At 35.7% G+C, this 20,226-nt stretch overlaps 1 protein-coding gene across 2 annotated transcripts in view; it reads right to left on the bottom strand.

Moving 5' to 3' along the window:
- Positions 1 to 330: 330 nt before the first annotated feature.
- ABCD1 (peroxisomal ABC transporter 1) overlaps positions 331 to 20,226 on the bottom strand; it is a 69,358-nt gene continuing 49,462 nt past the window's right edge. Inside the window, exons 15-26 of one of the 2 annotated variants that reach the window (XM_089788397.1) lie at positions 14,911 to 15,001; positions 14,497 to 14,621; positions 10,771 to 10,920; positions 10,522 to 10,594; positions 10,108 to 10,288; positions 9,791 to 9,949; positions 2,179 to 2,367; positions 1,834 to 2,076; positions 1,559 to 1,716; positions 1,370 to 1,422; positions 1,163 to 1,241; positions 331 to 1,062 (exon numbers count right to left, since the gene is read on the bottom strand). In XM_089788397.1, coding sequence (XP_089644523.1) covers positions 976 to 1,062; positions 1,163 to 1,241; positions 1,370 to 1,422; positions 1,559 to 1,716; positions 1,834 to 2,076; positions 2,179 to 2,367; positions 9,791 to 9,949; positions 10,108 to 10,288; positions 10,522 to 10,594; positions 10,771 to 10,920; positions 14,497 to 14,621; positions 14,911 to 15,001 — 1,588 coding nt within the window. In that variant the 3' untranslated portion in view covers positions 331 to 975. Of the gene's footprint in view, positions 1,063 to 1,162; positions 1,242 to 1,369; positions 1,423 to 1,558; positions 1,738 to 1,833; positions 2,077 to 2,178; positions 2,368 to 9,790; positions 9,950 to 10,107; positions 10,289 to 10,521; positions 10,595 to 10,770; positions 10,921 to 14,496; positions 14,622 to 14,910; positions 15,002 to 20,226 lie in introns of both variants that reach the window. The other variant, XM_089788389.1, reaches the window with a different exon arrangement.

A 20,226-nucleotide genomic window follows, 5' to 3' on the forward strand; every position in this document is an offset into this window, starting at 1 on the left:
CGGTTTGGTTAGTCAACAGTGTGATAAGCATTTGCGACTTCAACATTGGATTCTTCATCAACAGAAAACTTTCTTTATATTAAGGGCATTGTATTTGTTGCCCAAGAACTTTTATTTCTAAATCAGCTTGCTAAAAGATTACCAATGTAGCAAATAAAATGTTTTCTTGGAAGCACAAGCTTGAGTTAAGTCACAATCTATTGATCTTATTGAGCAATTAAATCAACAGACATTTTGCAAAATTGCAATCATAAGATATCAGTTACATTTTACAGGGACAATCAAAAGTAAAAGGCCTATGCCTGAGAAGCGAAAAAAACAATACATCTCTGACAACACAGGAAAGGTGGTGTTAAATTTAATAAATAGAATTATTTGCAAAACTTTAATATGCTCAAGTATGAGACATATATTCAGGCCGGCCAACTGCATGGAACTGCTGGGCAGCTAATGAAATTTAGCAGTGTTCCAACCTACATTACTGTTTTATGAATTTACTCCAATATCGTAGAACAAAAGCAGACATGCAGCAACCAACAAATTGCTGCAGTATTGACACTTTTCCCACCTTGTAATTTATAGACTCTTAGGTGGCACGATTTTACAAATTAACTGATGTTGAGCCTTCAATACAATGTTAAAAATGGTAATGCCCCTGCTTTCTACCTTCCAAATCAAAACCTTCGAAGAAACAGCACGGATTCATAAATGAATGGTCTGACTAGGGAAATCCAGTGCAGTAGACTAAGCAGAATTGTGTTTTTCTTGGAAGGTTCTACAAATCAAATATGCTGTGGAAATGCCTTGGTTCTTCAGTCTCCAGAGACTGATTAAAAACTTCCAATCAATGAGTATAAGCTATTAAGTTAAACCCTATCTTGCATATATGATATGCTGGCTCATCAAAGAAGTGGAGCATGATGATCATGTGTGGTCTGAATTTCACAATATTTGAAAGTGCTTGTTAATACTTGATCAAGGTTTGATAGAACGAAGTTCCCAACTACCTTCTCCATCAATCAGCCGTAATTCCATTGAGTGGAAAGGTATAAGAGCAGGCCTCTGCAAAATACGAGAGTATAAAGCAACTCAACTTTAAAAATCTGCTTTACAATATTTAAGCAGAGCTCAAAATGCAACACGCTATGCAGTACATGCTTACCTGTGAAATAGTAACTACTGTAATGCCGAGATTCTCTGCAAGCTTATACAGCTGTTCTTCAACATCAATACTTGTGGCACTGCCAAGAGATTAAACAATTTCTGAGTTAAAGGAGTGTTCCATCAAGTACAACATACATATTGCCATTTTCCTTTAATATAGTACCATACAAGTTCTACAATATTCACGATGAATCTAGGAGCTTACTTGGTACACTCATCAAGAATGCCAAATTTGGGCTTATGAAAAAATAACCGGGCCTGTCAAACCACAGAAAATGTTTAAGAAACAAAAGATATATTTTAAACCTCAAAGTGGATAAACTGTTAATATCCACATTATTAATGCCAAAATCAAAGAATAGGGAAGCTCCCAAAATAAAAGATGTATATGCACCATGCCAAGTCTCTGTTGTTCACCCAAAGATAGCATGTCTTCCCAGTTGGCAGTTGCATCCCAACCACCTTCTCGCTCTAGTAGATAGACAAGTCTAATATTCTCTAAAATATTTATCAGCTGTCCATCAAGTATCTCTGCAGCATCAGAGCTACTACCTAATTTGCAAACATAAAGTTCTGCATCAGAGTTAGCTTCTCTTTGTACACACTTCAAACAAATTGCCTCAAATCACATCTAGGATTATTATAGGAGTGACATTTTGATGGATATACCTTGTCCGGACTCTTGTGAAGCTTTTAAAGTGGCTTCTGCAAGAGTCAGTGGATATATAATTTGATCCCGAAGGGTGCCAAGAGCAGTATAAGGCTGCTGAGGCACATAGAATATGTTTCGACTAATTTGTGAACTTGGAATGTTATCGCAATTCTCATCTGGTTTCTTTATTCTTCCACTTGCTACTGGCCAAAGACCTCGAAGAACACGAAATATTGAACTCTTGCCACTTCCATTTGGACCTATAAATCAAGGAACACAATCTCTTGTAGTCAGTTAACGATAACATGTTTCTGTAAAAGATATGAAACAAATATAAGCTTATGTAGCAAGCCCACGCTCACCAGTTACAAGCAAGCTTCTTTGTGGAGTGACTTCAAAAGTTAATTTCCTTGCCAACAATTTTTGTGCAGGAGTGACGATATCAACTTCAGAAAAGGAGATAATATCCTCGTCCAGAAAATGATCAAATTTCTTTGAGTTCCTATTTTCTTCTATAAGCAATAATGGATTAAGCACAGTAGGCTTTACATCTGCAAAAAGAAAGCTGAATAGGATTAGAAGAAAAATAAAAAGAAGCATTAATTAGAAATTTAGAACTTTGCAAATTCACAATCTTTTAAACTAAAAACAACCAAATCAAGGCAAAGTGTACCTGTTTAAAACAACTAAAATCTTTTACTTATACTAACTGAAAATAAAACCTTGAACCCAAAGTTGTTAAATTATTTCAGACTATTTCCTCCAAACATCCAAACCCATGAATTCAAGTCCTCCAAAATTTAAAAGATTTATCATGGCATCGATATCTCATATTGGATATATGACTGTAAAATTGTGTTCTGAAGGTGCAGTGAGGTGCATCGAAGGAAATGAAATCACTCATCCCTTTTCCATAGAAGGGTCTGGTTTTGAGCTCAAAGTTTGGTTGTGGCTATCAAATAGTTGAAGACTTCAAAACAAACAAGCTACAAATTAAACCCACTTATCATATACAGAAGCATTGCCTATGCAAGTAACAACCAGAAATTATGATGAATGACTAATGACATCCATGGTAACTATTCATGACAGTCTACCTGCATACCCAAGATAAATGGGTCCATCTGCAGTGCAGTCAAAGAAGAGAATATCTGAACAGCATTTTTGGATCCATGATCATTTAATACTTTTGTAGACTACACCTACTTAACTCTAGAACAAAGTCTTACCAGAATCTTGCGAGTGTAATGGTATAAAGGCTAGCCAAATAGAACGGACCCAAGTTTTAGAACTCTCAAAAGAGTAAGTTATTTTATTGGTTTTAGTTGATTTAACGACCAATTGTGACTAATTAATTATACAATCTGACACTAAGCTGGATGAAAAGGTTACTATTTAGTTTTGATAATGAAATGATAAGTTCACTTGATTTCAAATATCGTGTTGGATATTATTATGCAATTTCGGCTATTGTGTTGTGCAAATGCACTTGATGTTGCATCAAGTGTGATGGCATATATTAAGACCACTGCCGATTAATTTGGAGATGGTCGAATTGGGTATGTTTGTTTATGCTACACATAGTATTTGATTCCAAATGGAAGGATGTACCATGTGTTTAACCAAGTAATCAATTATTCAAATCATTTGTGATCCCAGATCTCTCTGATGGTGCTAAACCAATTAAATGGTTGTCCTTTGCCTGCATTGAGCTCAAGTATTTATTGCATGTTAGTCCTTTAATTCCAAAACTGATTTAATAGCTCTGCAATGATTAAATGTATCGTAACATCCCTTGTTGGGACTTGACTTAATTTATCCTAAATTTCTCAATTAGGGTTTGAATTGGGGTGTTCCTTGATAGGATTAGTTATTTATCTTATTAGTATTAAACTTTTAAGCTATCTTTAACACTCGCATCCGACTTTATTATTATTTCAACTCAAGGATGGAAGGTGTAGGTATTATCCAAGTTGCCTAGAAACCAACAATGGATTCCCTCAAAGTTTACAGGTTCAAGTCCGTATCACGAAGGTTTATGGTGTGCTGACCCCTACGCTCTCTTGGGATAAAAGCCATTTGTTTGGATTTATAGAAGCCCCTCCTTGGTAACATCGCAGACTTCCCTTCTACTGATCAAATAGTAATAGGATTGAAATCTAGTTTCTATATACAATTATTAATGTTTAATTTATACATCTTGAATATATATAGTCTTATTAATAGATATATACATCTAATATATATCAGGATAAAAAAGAATATCTGATCCTAATAGAATGCAGATATAATATTCTGCAATTCATCATTGATTTATAGATAAATTACAGCATATCACTATGCTGTCATATGATATTTGCCAGCCATTTAATAAAATGAATCTTCTTTTAGTAGGCACTGTTAGTATGTATTCTGAATAAGATATAAATAATTATTAACCTTTCCTATTCCATGATGAATTGAATGATGGAGAACGTCTTCTAACATCTTGCTGTTAGAAAAGATTGCAACCCTTCATAATAGATGAGACACAACTCTTGCTAATCGATCCTCTTCATAACAACGATTAGATTGTATTAGTCCCTAATCACACCATCTTATAGATATTTATTATTTGAATATAAAATTATTATTAATCTTACTATTTAATCATATATTATTAAAGCCTATTTTTGAGGAGGGGCATAACACATATTCGAAAATGGAAGTGGACGTTTGGACCATTCATGCTGATTTATTGTGCTAGAGAGGAGCTTGAAATCGCACTCTAGTTGAAACATAAAGTTGGTCTTATAATTATTTTGATTCTTACTTGGGTATATTTTCAACTAGAGGGTACAAATAATTGAAATTTCTTCTACTGCCCATATGACATATTGTCTTATTTATGGAAATATGAATCAATTGAAAAATAATTAAATGGTTATGTTTCCACATGTTTGTGAGTGTATACGATTTTTCTTGGGGTGTTTGTATAGGGGATAGAGTTAAATTTATCAATTTCTCAATTTTAACTGTAGGAATTAAAATTGTTAAAAGAGATAGAAATGCCCCAAGCTCTTCCAAACTTCCAGAGTCTTATGTGATTGAAAAGTGGCTTCCCCTTCTTGTGTAGAACAGAAGGCTAGCCTTTAAATTTAATTTTTGTGAGGCTTTTGGTTAAAATAATTAAATCCTTCCACGACTCCATTAATGGACCTCAAGAAATTTCTATTGTTGAGAACCTTCCATGACTCCATTAATGGACCTCAAGATATCTCTATGGTTCATGTGACAAGTAAAGTTTATATTTTTGTGAAATTTAAATCTTTGTATAAGTTTGTATTTTGCGGAGATATGAATAATGAGATGGATTTGAGTTGGTTTATGATGAGGGCACGTGTGAAAATAGAAGAATAACTTTCATGCATTGTTTGCCTCAAGGGTTTAGAGGAATTTCCATGAAATATTGGTATGGCAAAAGTTAGCTTATGATCCCTTTTCAGTAAATGAGAGTGGTAATTGAATGCATTGTTAAAAGCTACAGAAGTATATGAAGGATAACTTAGATTTAAGATATTGTTTGTGAGTTTTATTTGGTAGAGTCAAAGGGTATATTGTATGGAATTTAGGAATTGGAAAAAACTAAAAATAATACTTTTGTTGAGACTTTGGGATTTCTTGCATGATTCAGCAATGTAATCAGACTTCGGAGCTATTTTGTTTCATGTTAAGGACTACTTAAGGATTATATCTTGAAGATTAATGTGCATTGTAATGAGATGATACAGTTTAAGTTGAGATGTGTGTGCATGTAGGAATGAAGATTAGGAATGCTACTCTATAGACCTAACTCCTCGTTCCAAACGGATGATGTCATAATTTATTTTGGTAGAAATCAAATCCATATGATTGTTGTGAGTTTTTTGAACCCACTTTGTATGATGTCAGTGTGTTTGACTTCCCATTAGATTACTGCCTTGCTTTGTGAAATGGGGTAAACTTCAAGAGCCCACAGGACAGAGTAGTATGTAATGTCCCCAATTTTGGTAGGTCTACATAGTTGATATAGTTAGCTCACATAACGACCCTTGTGAGCTGACAAGGTGTTTTGGGGGTCTCGGTTGTGGACTTACTATTTTTAGTAAGTATATTTTTGGTAGTTGCTATTTCTGGTAGTACAGTGGGTGGCTCTGGCAATTGGTCGTCACTTGCAATTGGTCGGGTTAATAATTACATGAGCTCTTATTTAGTTATCTTTCATTGAGTTGCATTATTATAATAATAACTTTAAAAGATATTTCTACAAAACGTGTTGGAAAGTTTCTATTGTTGAGTTCTTTTGGGAAACTTCCACAATTTCTGAAGTGGATTTTTTAGGAAACTTTGGCCAATGAAAGGTTCTAAATGAGAGCTCATTTCATTGGAAAAAGCACGCTTGAATATTTATTTGCTTTTGTTGCCTTTGTGGCTTTTCCTAAGTCCTGATATTTTGTGGCCCTTGCTCAGGTATAAGGGTTGAGTCTAAGAAGTTCTTGGCAATTGTGCTGAAGTATACAACTGGCCAATATCTCCTACTGTATTCACTATGTCTTGGAGATTAGTTTGAAGTGTTGTCTAGATTCGAAGGGAATTGAATTGGGCCTTCATTTTAATGACTAAGAATTGGGGGAGTGAGGAATTGATATTAAGGGACAGTCGAATTGCATCTGAAGGCAGCGTTCTGTGCATTTTAATCATGTTAACTGAATTCTGAGCCGAATTAATCAATCAAGAAATCAGAAAGCTTATCATTGGATCTGCGATTTCATTTCCAGCCATGTGGACACTTACCTCCAGTCACGTGAGCTCATTGAGGGTCTGTGTTTTGCTTGTTGTTGCTGGGTGGTTGTAAGAAGGCCGGCTTGCACTTTTACTAGTTGTAAATCATATTGGATGAGCAAGCGATCAGCATAGGGGCCGGCAGGTGTATCCTTCAAGACCTGCGTTAATGTCTCTATGCCCTGCGATTTGAGTTAGGGACCAGCAGCCAAGCTCTCTGGCTTGTATATGATACTGGATGGGCTGGGTATTTTTGGAGACCTCTCAAATGCAACTCATATCAGTATTTCAACAGTGGTTCAGCCTAAAAGCTTAAGGCGGCAGCATTGTGACTTACAGTGAAGGAATTCTCTGCACACCAATCTACTCAACTGGCATATTGCTCCAATATATATCAGGTTCTAATTATTTGTATGATGATTTCATTTGCATATGCACCCAAAAGAAATAAAGTGTTTGGCTATTTAAATTGGTTGTGTTCAGAATTTCATTGAAGCAATTTTGTTATTATTAAATATACGTCCCAAAACCTTGAAAATTTAAAATACAAATACAAAGTTCCAAATTGTGCATCATCATTTCAGTCGGAAGCTAGTCGGGGTTTTTACATAGTAGGCAAATCGCTATTGGTCATAATTTGTACTGAATTTATATATGTACTATTTATTTCTGGAGTGTAGTTATGAGATTGTAATAGCAACTGTATTATGTTTGAAGGAAGACATCTATAAGTACCATATAATCTTCCTAATGATTGAATCTGATAATATTAAAATCAGCTTGAAATTGAATCATGTTGAACTACAGGCTGACTTAATTGTTAATGAACCTAGAACATATGTTATGATGTGCCTTGCTGCATCAAGTTGAATGTAAAAAATTGTTAGGCTTCAAATTGATAAACATGATGCTTAAAATAGTTGAAATTCAATGCTGAAATAGAGTTGCTTGTTGCTACAATCAGTTGAAAATCAATTTTAAGCTTTGGTTTCCCTTCATAAGCAATTGTATCTTATCTCTTTTAATTGCATCAAAGATAGGATTCATGTACTGTCATCCATATAAGGAAGACTCTCTCCTCTATCTCTTGTTGGGTGCAGCAGTCTCAGGATGATTGTATAGGTTTTCAACTGGTGCATTGGTGCTTCTATGCACCATTGTTTGTGCTCAGAGGTGTCGTCATCTTGTGTCACAAAACCTCTAGTATGTGACTGTGCATTGTAACACGTGTTACAACTGTAAAGCAAAAACTTCCGTTTGATCCATTGGTGTCCATGTTGCAGGCCAAGGGCATTACAAAAAGAACCTATTGATACCAAGATAGAAGGTATTGTACTCCACAACTAACTACTCTTGACCACAACACCTACTAGCAAAGATAATGTATGGTGAAAGAACAGATAATTTGTAATGCCTGTTATTTCGACAATCTAAGAAAGACAGATTACATAGAATAATACTCATGGAGCATTGAAAAGACTTAACAGTTTAGAGAGAAACACTTAAGGGTGTTCACATAATTGTTCTATATACTCATGGAATCTCTGAGGATTACTTGGTTAGCACAAGTCAAACATATTACAACAAAATCAACAAGTCACGTTGAGACCCCCTGATCTCAAAAGGCATTTGAAGTTTTGAAATGCCACTTACACTTATTACTTCTCTATGAGCAACAAGAAGAAATTCTAAAATAAAACAGTCACTTCCCTCAACAAAATGATTATTTATAAGCATCCCTGAAATACTAAACGCCAAGGTAGGCAGATCAAGGGCTATTGAGTAAGAAGCCAAGGCATTAATCACAGACTGCAAGACAATCTCAAACCTGATACACAAAGAGATCTGCATTGCAATCGAGTCCAGGCAAAAGAGAAACTCCATCCCGAGAAAAGAAAATTGGTTAGTAAAAATAATCTATGGAATTCATATTCCATTAGAAAATTCTAGAAAGGGAAAATGAAAGAAGAGTGTCCAAAAATGGATACACAGCTATAAATATCAATAAACTCTGTAGGCAGGCTTGTGGTTGGAAGTGGATTTCTCTCTCAAGGCTACCTTTAACTCTAAATGGTAAAGAGGCGACTAAGACTTTAACTGTATTCAATTTCAATGGGATATAGGGTATCAATAGAGAGAATGAGTATTATCGTTGAATATATAGGATATTGAGTCACTGCTGCAATAATCTACACATTAAATACTGAGTTACATAGACAGAAGAGTATATTGCATATAACAAACCTGTGCTAGAGTTTATGCTTAATAAAGAGTGAACTAAGCATGTTTGTGTTCCTTCTTTAATTTGAATAATACATTAAGTTAAAGGCTATTTTTTAATCAGGACCAAGCTATATGTCAGTCTGGCATCTGAAACCCTGCTTGTAGAAGCCCAAAGGAGGATTTCTTTCAATTTAGCTTGTATGTTTTGTGAATTTTAGGCCACCGTTTCAACCTCATGGCCAGCCTTCATAGTAAAAAATAGAAGCCAGATATGTACCCCTAAGTATCTTAAAATGTTGAAAGCTGAGTTTATGTAAATCACAATTATGCATGTTTTAGGTAAGTTTGATTTTAGCAATACAATAGCAAATACAGCTTAACTGGACCAATCTTACAATTGCTTGAGTAACACTTCTGTAAGCACTAGAATTGGTGAAACAGATTGATGTAGAAATTTGCTATAACAGATCATGGTAGTTTAGAACTAAATATCAATATGCTTGTCAGGTTGATCATTACTAGATATTCAAAATTGAGAATGCACATCTTTGCTACAGCCACCTGTAACATGTGAGCAAACTTGCCATGAATAGGTTTTGCACTTATGAGTCTATCAATTATTGCAAACCTCACTTTGTTTGAAAAGCTATAATTGACATCATGGAATTCTAACAGTCAACTGTTGATCTGTAATCTAACGTGACCACATTAATTCACATCAAACTCTGTCCAAATACAACATTTTTCCTTTGGAAAACGAAAAATGCATTATAGATAGTACAAAATATGGAAGCAAAATAATCTCTACATATGTATGAGAAAAGTTATTAAAACTTTTAATAAATGAGAAAATAAGCACGTTTTATCATATACGTGAAATGATTGAAGGTTTCCAGGCCTAAAAACTGGAACAGAATTCTCAATAGTATTATGCAGGATATAACAGATAACCTTTTTGAGCAGCATCCAACAACTCATCCAATTCCATAATTCGATTCACTTCCCCAGAAAGCTCGAGGAATTTTCCATAAAGTTCAAGTACATCACCAAATGCAAGAAAGCTCTGAGATACCACGGAAGCTAAGAATCGTAGTGCATGGGCCAACTCCCCTGCAAAATTTAAAAATATAATAATGAGTAAAATGTTGGAATGAACAGTAGCTGAAAAAGGAAAGAACACGTTCAAGACACATGTTACCCAATAATATCATTTACAAGATCACTCCACAAAAATCGCAAAAAATAACTAGAAATATCAACTACATTACCTTGGACAGAAGTTTGAGCCCGATCTCCTTTTTGTTCCATAGCATACATCAAACTTAAACCCCATGTCACATTGTGTGGAAGCTGCTTTGTAATAAACTCGTCTGCAATTCCAAATAACCATTTCTTCTTCAGAAGTTCTTTAGAGTGCTCAAGCAAATCTCTGAACTTTGACTCTACCATCTGAGAGATTTCAAACACTGTTGATCAGCCAAAATAGAATTTTGAAAACCATAAAGTAATTTTTTTTGTCTTGTATGTATAATATGCCTTTTTATGCTGAATTTTTTTCTAGTAAAATTGCTCGCCCTTCACATGAAAACTATTGTTAGAGTTTAACATGTCTTTTGATGTTACTATTTCACATAGGTGCAGGAGATTAATCTTAAAACCAAAGAAGCAAACAGAAACTTTACTGCTTGCTCTCGAGAACCACCACCAAAAAATGCAACAGACTCTGCATGAGAACGAAGTCTTGAATGCATGAACCTGTCGAAAATTGAAACACATAATATTAGATATAACAAAATTATTCAAAACAAGTCATGACAGCAGTCGAGCATATGCACCTTATCTTAATATAAAATTCTAAAACAAATGCCCCTCTGATGTATAATCTGAGACACGTGTTTCAAAGTTTCAAAAATTCAGTAAATGAGGAAAACCTGAATACACTTTCAAGTTGTTGCTCTTTGCTTGTCAGTGACTCAAAATCTGGAGTGATTGATCGTAAAAAGCCCAATCCCAATAACATGTATGCATACAATATCATAACACCCCTTTTGCCTGTGAGCATCCTCATACGCAAGGTAAACCTGCATCAATTGCAATGAGAATCTCTTTAGATAAAATCCAATTCTTGCATTCATATTCTGATGTGAAAAATGGCTCTATAAGCCCATCTCTGATTATTTGCACTAAAACAACACATAATATACTTTTGTGTTGCTTTATATTAACATATTTAAATTTTCAGCGTATATTTGATACTGGAACCTAAGCAATATTGTGAGGCAAATAGTTTGTCCATGTTATCCTCATCACACATTTATATTTTATTATCTATTCATCTATAGGACAACCATCAGTCACTCTGAATTCTTTTCTTCACAATCTGTAAACATATACATACCTTTTTACATTTCTAGTAGTACAGAAAAAGAAACTTGTTTATTGAAAAACGAATAGCAACAGTTGTGTAAGTGTTACCAAAGAAGCTCAAAAATAAAATCAAAGCTTGTAGAGCATATGAAAGTTGAACAGTAATGAAAAATTTAAATTTCAATACCTATCAAGTATTAACTGACTACGAGTGATCCTTGCAGTGACATGTAAATATAAATTATTTGCAGTGACAAAAAATTAAAGTATTGAAAAAACTTAAGTATTGGCCATTATAATTAATGAAACATAAATTTGAACTTTATGGGCATCCTCATTATTATGAGAATATTAACTTTGTAGAAAGACCTTGAGTAATTATAATAATCAAAATTACACGAGACTCGCATAACTCAATGTACCAGCACTGACATCAATGAAGTTCAATTGTGCATAATTAATTGTCAACATGCTCAATAATATTTTTGTGCAAAATTGAGCACATATTTGCACAAGCATGTCTAGCTTAATTTCATCTAGTTGAGCTTAATTTAGTTTAGTTAAGTCTAGTTGAGCTCTTCATGCACATTTAATTAGCATACCTAGCTTTAGCTTGCTATCATTAGTTTGAGTTAGCTTTTGAATATTTTTATGACTATTGTTTTCGATAAAAGCAATTGATCTCTTCATTTAATCTCTATGCTACCCGGTTCTCCCATTCTGGTTCCCCCCTCCAAACCAGCGTGGGAACGAAATGGTACCTGGTCTGGGTACAGTTTGCAGTTTGGTCCGGCCAGGGTTTGATTTTGGACAACCCGGTCAGAACTTCATGCCATGACAGATGGACCCAAGCAAACTAGTCTAGCCTAGAGCAGACCATGGTCGAACTTGGGCGAACTGGGCCCCATGAACGGCCAAAAAGTGGTTTTTTTTTTTGTAAATTTGATCAACTTTTCACATCCTTAACCCTTAAAAGTGAAAGTGAAAAGATTATGTTGGCTTCTAACTCTCGTTTGTGGTGTACAAGTAGGTTATTTTGTCTTCAACAATGAAAAATACGTGGTTGAGCAAGAATTTGATTGCGCGAAGAAGAGTTGGGAAGATTGGTTTGTGAGCTATCTTGAAGTGCTTGTGTCGCATTCCTACACATTTGCAACCTTACAATGAATGGATGAGAAAAGTCCTTGTTCCATTTGCTTTTTTATTTTGTTTAAGCTTTTAAATTTTTTCATTTAGCTTTCATTGCCAATAAGATCTAACCATTGTTTTCTGAACAATTTCGTTCTCAATATGTATACAATTTCTTGCCATAGGAAAAGAAACTGCAATGGGATCTACCTCTTTCTCAGTAGGCAATAATGAACAAAGAATAGAAACCCATTCTGATTCTCCTTTGTGGAAGTATGTGGATATTGTAAGTCCTCTTCCAGGAGGTGGTGCTATATAGAGGCAAAGCAACAGTGAGAGGGCAGCCAAAATAAAGATTAGGATATCGGATGACTTATGGTAGGAGTGTGTGGAATATCTCATTAAGTTCCCCAAGCCCATTATGAGCATGCTTAGGTACGCTGACATGGATAGGCCTTGCCTTAGAGAGATTTATGATGGCATAGACTCAATGCTTGAGAAGATCAAGAAAATTGTAAATGAAAAAGAGCAAGATCCTCAAAGGACCACCTTCATTTGCTTGCCTGTGCATTGACGCCCAAATACTATACCACCCCATAGACTGATCTACTAGGAAGGCTACCACCCTATAGAGATTAAGAATTGTCTGATAGATACAAGGGAACATTTGAAAGACTTTTTCCTGATAATGATATGCGAGATTTGATTACGGATGAGCTCATATAATATGTGGATGCAAAATGTCTAAGTAATAATGCTCTTCGTCATCAGTTTAGAAAGTATGCTCATAGTTGGTGGTACCTTCTGTAAGGTTTCTGCACTAACTATGATTGAATATAGACTAGATTCTATCTTCTTCTTCTCCTTGTAATTTTCTGAGAATAACTTCAAAGTCTTGCCTTCAATTTAATTGGAAATGTAATTCAGAATTCGGTCTTTTAATTCTGCAATTCGTATGTGGGCAGTAATGACTAAGGAGCAGATTTGTTTTGATCTTGTGTGCTCTTAGACTTCATCCTTAATCTCTATAAGTATAGGAATCAAGGGACATGTCCTTAGAAAGGACATGTCTCTTCAACAAATCACTTGCCTAACCTCTAGAAGTCGGCGACTTTCTAAGGGTGATTAATATTAATTACAAACACAAACATGTTGTTAGATTAATACTAAAACAACCTTTCTAAGTATAGACGCCAATCTTGAAGAAGGAATAATGCAAAGACTTGTTCCTCTACTTATCATGCTTATATCAGATCTGATTGATCTATTATCAGATCAGAATGATTAACAAGTTACAGATTTAACGCCACCATGGCCAAAGATTCCAAATGTTGCAGCCCCTTGCTATCAAAGTTATATCAAGGTAAGTTAAAACTTTTTAAAATTACTATTAGTTTACTTTCTCTTCATAATTGCTGGAAATTATAAGAATCAAGATTAATAATTTAATTTTAATTATTTACTTTGTCATGTCTTCATAGGTTGCTAGTTCATCTGCTTATGAAAGAAGTTGGAGCACATATTCTTTCATCCACTCAATGAAACGCAATAGATTGCAATCAAAAAGAGCAGAGAACTAGGTGTTTGTGCATTATAACTTGCGTGTCCTCTCACACAAGAGTAAAGAATGCAAAGAAGGGGAGACGAAGAAGTGAGATATAGATGCAGAGTTTGCGGACTTGGATGCTTCTGCTTCCCTGCTTGCAATTGAAGATTTTGACACCAATATTATTATTGCTGCTGCTGGTCCCATTGGCCTTAGCTCTATTGCTGAGTCAACTAATGCAGAAGAAGAAGAAGAATATTAATATATTTTTAATCCATTAGTTGAACTTGAAACAATGATACTTGAACTTGCTGTTATGAATTAATTTTAATGTTTTGAATCTTTGATGTTGAACTTGAAATATATGATGGTATGATCACGAATCATGATGCTATGATTAGAAATTGTAAAGTTTAAGGTGCTTTTATTTTGTTGCTTGATCTCTCAATGTTTGTGTTGCAAACTTCAATACCTGAAAGAACCATTTGGGACATTATTTACAAATATTTGGCACTTGAATATAAGACACTGCTAGCCACTGGAAACCAGAAATAGCAATGGACCAAATGAAATATAACACAACTAACGGACCCCTTAAAATGCTATCAATACTCACCACAAAATATCTACAATGGGCTTCACCATTCCAGTAACAAGCCCAGACAGATCATCACTAAGCCTGTCAACATCATTCGTTATCCGCTGATCTGCATCTATGCCTTTCTCTGACTGATGGAATACCTACATGCAAAAACACAGTATTTAATCATCTTTAACAACTTGATGGAAATTTAGAAAACAAGATTGAATAAAATATAATCCTACCAAATGATTCATTAATGGTCTTCTCTATAGTATCTCGGGTTTTCAATATCATATATGCAAGTTTACAGTTGTTTGAAACTACAACGTGTCAGATTCACTTTTAATTATTAAAGAACCAGAAAGTAATTTTAAAAAGCATTCCCATGACAAAAAAGACGTATCGATCCTGATATTAAAAAAGCTAGGGGTGTCTACAATAAAATACCTTGTAAAATGCATTTTTGCTGAAATAGTTCCTTGTAAGATAGTTTGTCAAGCGTATCCGCCATCCTAAAGCCAGTTTAGCTGTCAAATACCTGAAATGCAATTTTCCAAGCAGCCTTCAGACACTGATTTTACAAGCACAATGAACTAAAAATACATTGAGAAGGTGAAGGTGTCTTCTTTAGAAAAAACAGCAAATGTTGGAAACTTGGCGTGTCAGTCAAATGCTCAGAAACAGACAATTCAAAGCAGAAACAAGTTTCTTTGTTATATACAACTCAAGTTGGTAACATAGTAAGACATGAAATCAACCAAATAAGCAGAAAGCAGGGATGACTGTTAAAATAAAATGACAGTCATCTTCTTCTTTATCATTTAAACCTGAAATGTCCCTCCTATATCTTCCTTTAATTTAATAATGCTTAATTCAATTCCAAACTTTACTGCTGTGCACATATTAGATCACAGTTTTGGCATTCACTCATAGAACTATTTAAGTATAAAATTGAGCAGAGAGAAACTAAATACTTCAAGAACAATATGTATTTGTCTCGACAACAATACCTCAAAAATTGTCTGTAAAGAAAATACTTTAATCTGTATTTTTTAATCTTGAAAGGTTGACAATACAATCATTTGTTTCAACAAACAACAGCAGATAGGTAGCCCCTTTCAATGTCACACACAGAAAAGAAATCAATGAACACCTGGAACTGAAGATTGCCTCCTATCACCCAGCAAGGAATCGATTCAGAGATTCTAAAGAATGTTAACTGCCGTGATGCTCAAATTGTTTGCAGAGAATCACAACTTACAGCAGTAGCCGCTGTTTATGAGAACTGACTTCCATCTCCAGCTGTTGATACAATGGCAATCACAAGGTAAATGCCCAACATGTGGCTCCAGGAAATAACATGCCTGTATCTAATTGGGTAGCAAATTTCCAATGTCTGTGTAAAAAACATTCCAATGTCTCCGTAAAGGAGGAGCATGGCTCAATTAATATTTTGAAGTGGCAAAAAATATATCAGCCTTGCTACTCACGATCCTTCCCAAGAAATGGGTCAGCTTCATTGTATCAATATTTTGCCTTCAATGATAGTTCCGCCACTAATGATAGCATCTTCATCTATTGGGCTCAAATAAATGTTAATACTTCCAGGAAAAAAACCTCAATAGCACCACCACCCACTCAACCACCCTCTAAACATCCCTTTCTTGCCTATGCCTTCTAAGGAGGATGAAGATGAACCACAAGTCACAGCCCACAAGAGAAGCACACTAGATCAAGCATTTCAAAATGAGGAAAGAGATATTGCTGATGAAAAAATGGCACGATGTCTCTATGTGAATGGTCTTCCATTCAACTTAGTGAGGTCACCCTATTGGAGGGAGATGGTGACAGCAATAAATAATGCATCTTCTAGTTACCAAGGTCTTGGATTTGAAAAGGTGTGCACCACCTTATTGAATAAAGAGAGAAAACATGTAGAGGCTCAATTATAACCAATTAGAGATTTTTGGGTTCAAACAAGTGTGTCTATTCTCTCTGATGGATGGAAAGATTTTAAAAACCATCCCTTGATCAATGTTATTGTTGTGTCCCCAAGGGGGTAATATTTTGAAGGCGGTTGACTGTGAGGGGGAAGTAAAAGATGAAGAGTTTATTTCCTAAATACTCATTAATTCCGTAAAGGCAATGGGTAGTGATGATGTTGTCCAAGTAATTACAAAAAATGAAAAAGTTTGCAGGGTTGTAGGTGCTTTGGTAGAGGCTAGATATGATCGCATATTTTGGGCACCATGCACTGTACATTCGCTTCATATGCTGATGCAAGCAATCGGCACCCAAGTAGATTGGTTAAAACAAATTATAAGAAGGGTAAGCAGATTCAGATGATTGAGACAAATCACCATATGTCACAAGCAATTATCAAAACTTTCTCTAAATTGAAACTATTGAAGGTAAATTTTCAAATTTAATTTATTTAGTTTGATTTATCATTTTGTGTCATGTTTTGCATAATTGAATAAAATATTTTTTGTGTTGTTTACATATTTTAAATGTGTTACTTACTACTAACATGTTCTTAGGTGGCTGACCTGTTTCACCTCTCACACAATCTTTTTGAGATGTCTTGTGAAGGTAAAAGAGGCATTTCACAAAAGGTCATTAACAACCAATGGGGCATTTGGAAGCAGTCCAATACAAGGGCCCAAAAAGTGAAAGCAATGACACTAGATGATGATTAGTGAGATCTTGTGGAGCAAGAGGCATTTCACAAATGGTCATTAACAACCAATGGGGCATTTGGAAGCAGTCCAATACAAGGGCCCAAAAAGTGAAAGCAGTGACACTAGATGATGATTGGTGAGATCATGTGGAATTCACCGAGCCAATCAAGTCCATGCTTCATTTTGTTGACAATGATAAACCATGCCTCGAGGATGTCTATGACGCAACGGACACCATATTAGAGAAGATGAAAGTGGTGAGTTAAATTTAAATTTATAATACATTCCTCTATTATTGTTTATTGAGAGATATCAAAAAAAATTATTGACATAACTCGCATCAAGATAACTTATATGAACATCATTTGATATCCCATGAGATACAAAGAAGAGAGTGATCCTGAGGACACCTTGTATTAAAAAGGTGGAAGCAATTTTTCTCCATCGCTGGAACAAAATGACTATACCTCCTCACCTATGCTCTCTCTCCCCCAAATACTATAGTACAAATGTAATCACTATCCTATAGAGTTCCACCATATAGAGATGTTGAGATTGCCAGTGGGTACAAGAGGGCACTTAGCAAGCTCTTTAGTGATCCAAAGATGGGAGCGGGTGTTAGGAGAGAATTTGGATCATTCATCTTAGGAAAAGATATTCTTCGTCCTGCTATAAAAGACCAAAGTAGAATGGACGTAATTACATGGTGGTAACTTCATGGTCAGGATATTGTGTACCTCCAACCTCTTGCATTTAAGATCCTTGTAGGATATAATAAAGTAATTAAGGCATTTAATTATCGCTAGGGAAGTACTTGTACCAAGGGTCATGACAGTCGGTTCTCATAACCAACTAAAGCGCTATATGTAGGATCATTGGGAATTGGAATGGTATGGTATTATTGGGAACATTGGTAACACTAGTAATGTAATCCCTTGGTACAATCAATAAAGTGATTTTTTGCCATTTATCTCTACTTGGTATATTTTGGCTATTGGTATAGTATTATGATTGCATTGATATCTAGTTACTGTGTATAGCTTCTAGACTTGGCATAGGACCATCTCCACGTTGGGCATATAAACTACTTCCATACCTGGCACAGTACTTTTCCATATTGGCAAATAACATTTCTGGCGTTGTTGCCTAATACAAACCTGAGGTCTAAGTAGACGGGTGGAAAAATGGAAGCATAATGGACCAACCTTTTGACTAGAATACAATGATAACTAATAGCTACATTCAAGAAGAGGAAGTGACAAGAGAGGATCAAATGACAAAAGACCTCGTTCAGGCACGGTTCGTGGTGATAGTATGTACGGTGGGACGTAGAACAAAGGTCTCTCCCCATCAACTCAATATGGGCCAAACTCATGGTGAACGAAGCAGTGTATGATCTCCTCGGAAGTCTTCCAAGGTTGCTCACACGAAAGCTAGTACAAGTGGAAGAACAAGGAGAGGCTATCCAAAGGGAGCAAAGAAGGCAACAAGTACTACAACGAATTTGCGAAGGAACCACAAAGAGGAGGAACCTAGAGACACAAATAACTGCAAGACAAACTCTAAGTCCTACAATTAATGCCCCTCCTTCCTAATAAAGATAGGAGAGGTTGGAAGGAAACACGCTTAGATGATAGCAAAGAGGAGGCAAGATCATCAATCTTGATACAACATGTGGAAAGGCGACAAAGATTGCGAAATCCTGCCCAACAAGACTATAGCACCTACATAACTGACAAGTACCAACAGGTGGGGTTGCCAAGCGGAAGCACCATTAAGGAGGAACTAACAATTAGCACGACAAGGAATGGTGAGGACACCGATAGTTGGGAAAGCGAGTCAAGGGAGACAAAGCACTCTCAGCACTCTGATAGCAGGGACGAAGAAAGAAGTTTGGAGGGAGAGGTAGCTAATTTGTTTGAAAGTATAGTACATAGAATAAAAGGATTAGCCATCTCTGACAAGGTAACCATATCACAAATAGAGTTGGAGACCCCAAGAAAGTGAGAATACTAGTACCACCAAAACATACTAGAGGGCAATGGAGGAGAAGTCTCGTAGCCTAATAACACCAGAGAGGTACTTGGAGGCAAGGAGGAGGGAATTCCCAAGGTGTAAATCTTTAGAGCACAGGAAGAATGTTGAACACACTAGACAAACAAAAACTCCTAAAATTTACAAGCGAAGGGTCTGAAGACCCAACGCGAGATTGTAAAACATGTGTAACCATATGCGAGGTCATTGGGCAAGAAGATGAGGACTATTGGCTAAAAGCCTTTCCAACCATTCTATGAGACATAAAAATCAATTGGTATACGGACCTTCCAGTCGCATACAAGGAAAAATGGATCAACTTAAGAAAGGCCTTTGAGGCGGAATTTAGATTACTAAGAGACGATGACAAAGTAGTGGCAAAAATATATGACACACGTTAGGGAAAGAATGAAATTGTTCCAATCTACCACCAGAGATTGAAAGAACTGATAGAGAAGTTGGAGAAAAATCCAGCAAATGAATTAAAGAAAAGATGGTTTATAAAATGATTAAATCCCTCCATCCGGAGAAAAATGGTGTTGCCTCCATCCACATATAAGGAGGAATGTGATTGAGCAATATATATTGAGAGTGAAAACAAAATGACAATTCAAGCACTTCATAAAGACATGATGCAGATGATGAAGGTGAAAGGGGAAAGGAAACTAAAGAAGGCAAAGAACAATTGTGTACGCCAGAATGAAGGGCACATGAAAACTAACTCCAACAAATCATTTTGTGATATCTATCAGGTTGCGGGACACTCCCTCAAGGAATGCCTGTACAACTTAAAGGAAAGTACACAAGTACTTCTAACCACAGAACAGGCCCCACCATCCACTACACCACCAAGAAACACGACTTCCAATGCCTTCCCAGGAGGCTCTATCGAAACAATAGGCATGGAGGCAACAACAACAATAACAACATGCCACGAAGCCACATCCAATTTGATGCCAAAGGCTGCCAAATGATACGATGCAAAAGGTGCAACAAATAGGGACACTTTGTGCATGAAACATGTTGTGTCAAAGGTGTGGACCCAGAA

The sequence above is a fragment of the Cupressus sempervirens genome, chromosome 1, assembly GCF_028749045.1.
Source record: "Cupressus sempervirens isolate cs-2001-9-10 chromosome 1, ASM2874904v1, whole genome shotgun sequence".
Taxonomy (NCBI): domain Eukaryota; kingdom Viridiplantae; phylum Streptophyta; class Pinopsida; order Cupressales; family Cupressaceae; genus Cupressus; species Cupressus sempervirens.